The sequence below is a fragment of the Penaeus chinensis genome, chromosome 36, assembly GCF_019202785.1.
Source record: "Penaeus chinensis breed Huanghai No. 1 chromosome 36, ASM1920278v2, whole genome shotgun sequence".
Classification (NCBI taxonomy): Eukaryota; Metazoa; Arthropoda; class Malacostraca; order Decapoda; family Penaeidae; genus Penaeus; species Penaeus chinensis.
The window spans coordinates 27,447,746-27,451,927 of record NC_061854.1 but is presented as its reverse complement, the minus strand read 5'-3'; the positions used below and the strand labels follow the sequence as shown (position 1 = coordinate 27,451,927).

Below are 4,182 nucleotides of genomic sequence, written 5' to 3'. Positions count from 1 at the left end.
TTGTAAATACTTACTGCGAGGTGATGCTTTAGACACTTCTTGAGAGGCATCCACATTTTGGTGGATATTAGCCATTTATTTTTGTTTGAGTGCACGCGTGTGTGTGTGAGTGAATATGTGTGTGTGTGCGCGCGCGCGTGTGTGTGAGTAAGAATGTGAGTATGCATATTCATATAAATATGTGTGTATATATAGTTCACAACGTGCCCTGCTTTTGGTTGTGATACCAGAACGCATTGATAATGTTTACTTTGAACGGCTTTATCATTTGTTGCCTTTCCCAATGCGTTTTTTATTATTTTAATCAGAGTTGGGAAATGACCAAATGTCTATTTGATAATGATAATAATAGTAATAATAATAATAATAATGATGATAACGATAATGGTAATAATGACAACAACAACAACAACAGCAATGGCAATAATAATAATAATAATAATAATAATAATAATAATGATAATAATAATAATGATGATTATGCTAATAAATTATAGTACTAGTAATAATAATAGCAATCTCTCTCATACACACACTGGGTGTGTTTGTGTGTGTTTTGGGTTCAATGAATGGATACACATTGTTTTCAGATCACTTTTTATTTCGAAAGAATTGGAGCAGATCGGATATATAGGAAAAAAAAAATAGAGATAAGAGGTTCCTGACAGAATTGATAGTTCAGAAATGATCTGTTTTTTTATATTTTTTTATGGATTAGGCCTGCATTATTGTCTCATGCTGAGTAGGCAATTATGGAATTGTATTGAGACTACTGAACTTGTTAACGAATGTTTCACAAGCGTTTTCAGCAGGTTTGTGTTTTCTGTATTTGGTCAGACAATGCAGGACCTTCGAATGTATTCAGGGTTGTAGACTGGCTCTACAACTGGACAGCCTGCACCTTCTCCGAGTACCCATAAGGATTTTTCCCGATGACGTCTACACGCTCGAAGGCGGAGCTGGTGGAGGGCATGGAGTCACCGTTAGAAAAACCGTAAGGGTTATCAGGGATGAGGTCGACGCGCTCGAAGGCTGTGCCTTCAACTTCATACTTATTCTCTTGTGTTGAAAAGCCGTAGGGGTTGTTTGGGATGCTGTCGACTCCCTCGAAGGCCTCCGTGATTGATTGTATACCGATTTCCACCTTGCTGGCTTCAGTGGAATACCCGTAAGGATTGTTGGGTATGAGTTTTACAGCGACAAAGCCGCCCTCCGGCGCCCCTAATTGTGTGATCTCCTTAGAGTAGCCATAGGGGTTCCTGGGGATCTTGCGTACCCTCACAAAACCACTGGGGTGATTTATAGGTTGGTTATGTTCCTTTTGTACGAGCTCTGAATAGCCATAGGGGTTCTTTGGAATGCTGGCAACATTCTCGAAACCCGATTTATCCACATCAAGCTTTGCTATATTTTCTGAGTATCCATAGGGATTTGAAGGAATTGATTCCACATTTTCGAAGCCTGAGGGTTGGCTTTTGAGTGACTCAGGAGAACTGTCGATTTCGGTCGAGTATCCATAGGGATTCGTCGGGATAGATTCTACTTCTTCAAATCCAGAGGGAGATTCCTTCACCTTTTCAATGACAGAAGAATATCCATACGGATTTGATGGTATCAATGAGAAGTTTTCAAATCCAGACACAACGCCATTCAGCTTATGGTGCTGTTGTTCAATCAGTTCTGAGTATCCATAGGGGTTATTGGGAATTGAATCAAATTCAATAAAGGCTCCAGAAGGAAGTTCATATTTCAGGATCTTTTCAGAATAGCCATAAGGATTAGTAGGAATACCTGCAACGGATTCAAACCCTGATGGCCTGCTGTTCTGCCTGTGTGCTTCTCCCTGTACCTTGACAGAATATCCATATGGATTGTCTGGAATTTCCTCGACTTCTTCGAAAGCAGATGGAGCTTCAGAAATCTTAACAATTTCCTCTGAGTATCCATAAGGATTTTTGGGGATAGATGCTACAGATTTAAATCCTGATGGGAGGATAATGGAAAACGGATAATCCATCACAATTTCCTCTGAGTACCCGTAAGGATTGATTGGAATAGAGGAAACTTCTTCAAAAGCAGAGCCAGGAGCTGGCATTTTTTTAATCTGCTCTGAATATCCAAAAGGATTGCTTGGGATACTCAAAACTTTCCCAAATGCGGATGGCAAGGTTTTCCCATTGTGTATATCATTTTGGGTCACCTCCGAATATCCGAATGGGTTATGTGGGATGGCTTCGACATTACCAAATCCCGATGCATTATCATAACTTTGTATTTCTTTAGAATATCCGTAGGGATTGTCAGGGATGAGTCTAATTGTTTCGAATGCAGATGGGCGATCTGCTGGGAATGCTGACCCCCTTCCTATTTTTTCTGAGAACCCGTGGGTATCAAAGGAATCAGGTGCCTGATCTACCTTGTCAACTTTTTCAGAATAGCCATAAGGGTTGGATGGGATGCTGGCGACATTGTCGAAACCACTCACCAGACGCCGAGCTGAATGTTGAGTAGAATCTATCTTTTCAGAGAAGCCGTATGGATTGACTGGGATAGATTCAATCTTTATGAAGGCACCTGGTGTGTCACCATGCTTCACGATGTCTTCAGAGTAACCATATGGGTTTGTTGGTATAGCATCGACCGGTTCAAATCCTGATACCCTCATTTTAGTTGAGAAAGACTCTTGCTGCACCTCAGTACTGTAGCCGTATGGATTGGTGGGGATCTCTTCAAATTTCTTGAAACCACTTGGGAATTTCTCAGTATTTTTTATTTTTTCTGAATATCCATATGGATTGGAGGGGATGCTTGATACTTCTTCAAATGGGGTAGTTAGAGTAGTACTTCTGTGTTGTTCTGATTGAATTCTGTTTGAATATCCATAAGGATTGGATGGAATAGAGTTGACTCTTTCAAATCCACTTGGGGCAGATTTAATCTCAGTCACTTCCTCAGAATAACCATATGGATTAGTGGGGATGGACTGAACGGAAACAAATCCTGATGTTGGAGCTTTAGGAGTGTGAACGTCAGAATGCATATCGTTAGAATAACCATATGGATTTGTAGGGATAGCATCTACAGTTTCAAAACCTGATGGTGCATTGTTCAGCTCTTTGATTTCTGTGGAGAATCCATATGGATTGCTGGGGATTGATTTAACTTCTATAAATCCAGTGGGAAGACTCTTGCCCTGGTTTGTGGAACTTTCAGTTTTCTCAGAATAACCATATGGATTTGTTGGGATTAATTTTACAGCTATAAAACCACTAGGGAGATCTTGTAGTTTCTTAACTTCGGCTGAATATCCATATGGATTATTGGGGATAGCCTCAACCTTTTCAAAACCACTTCCAGTACTCCTCATCTTGAAGCTGTCTCTCTGCATTTTCTCTGAAAAGCCATATGGGTTCACGGGAATGGAGTCCACTTTAATGAAGCCTCCTTCAAATCCCCTCAAGTTCCTGGTTTCTGTAGAATATCCATATGGATTGTTAGGGATTGCATCTACTTTCACAAATCCATTTCCCATAGATCTGGCCCTGTGATTGTCGGCCTGAATCTGTTCCGAGTATCCATAAGGGTTATTTGGAATAGAGCTGAAAGTCTCAAAGCCACTTGGAGATTTTTTCAGCTCTCTGATCTCTGTGGAGTAACCGTAAGGGTTTGTTGGGATACTCTTGACAGTCTCAAATCCACTGCTGAGCACTCCCTGTGTATGCAGATTACCCTGCACTTTTTCTGAATATCCATAAGGATTCTGGGCAATGACTGCAACAGATTCAAATGCTTCTGGAGCAGCTGTCACCTTCGCTGTCTTTGTAGAATAGCCATATGGATTATTGGGAATAAGATCTACCTTCTCAAAACCACTGTTTGGTCCCTTGCTCCTGTAGATTTCTCCCTGAACTTCCTCTGAGTATCCATAGGGATTCGTAGGGATCGAATCGAACGTGGCAAAAGCTCCTGGTGCAGAGTTTCCTTTCTGTATCTGTGTTGAATATCCATAGGGATTGTCGGGTATAAGTTCTACCTTCTCAAAACCACTGTTTGGTCCCTTGCTTCTGTAAATTTCTCTCTGAACTCCCTCTGAGTATCCATAGGGATTCTTAGGGATCGAATCGAACGTGGCAAAAGCTCCTGGTGCAGAGTTTTCTTTCTGTATTTGTGTTGAATATCCAT

At 40.9% G+C, this 4,182-nt stretch overlaps 1 protein-coding gene across 1 annotated transcript in view; it reads right to left on the bottom strand.

Annotated features, from left to right (window-relative positions):
- Nucleotides 1-580: 580 nt before the first annotated feature.
- The window catches only part of LOC125045052, a 12,082-nt gene continuing 8,480 nt past the window's right edge, over nt 581-4,182 (bottom strand). Inside the window, exon 3 of the mRNA XM_047642102.1 lies at nt 581-4,182. This exon is cut by the window's right edge and continues 1,706 nt beyond it. Within this exon, the coding sequence (XP_047498058.1) occupies nt 881-4,182 (3,302 nt within the window). The 3' untranslated portion in view covers nt 581-880.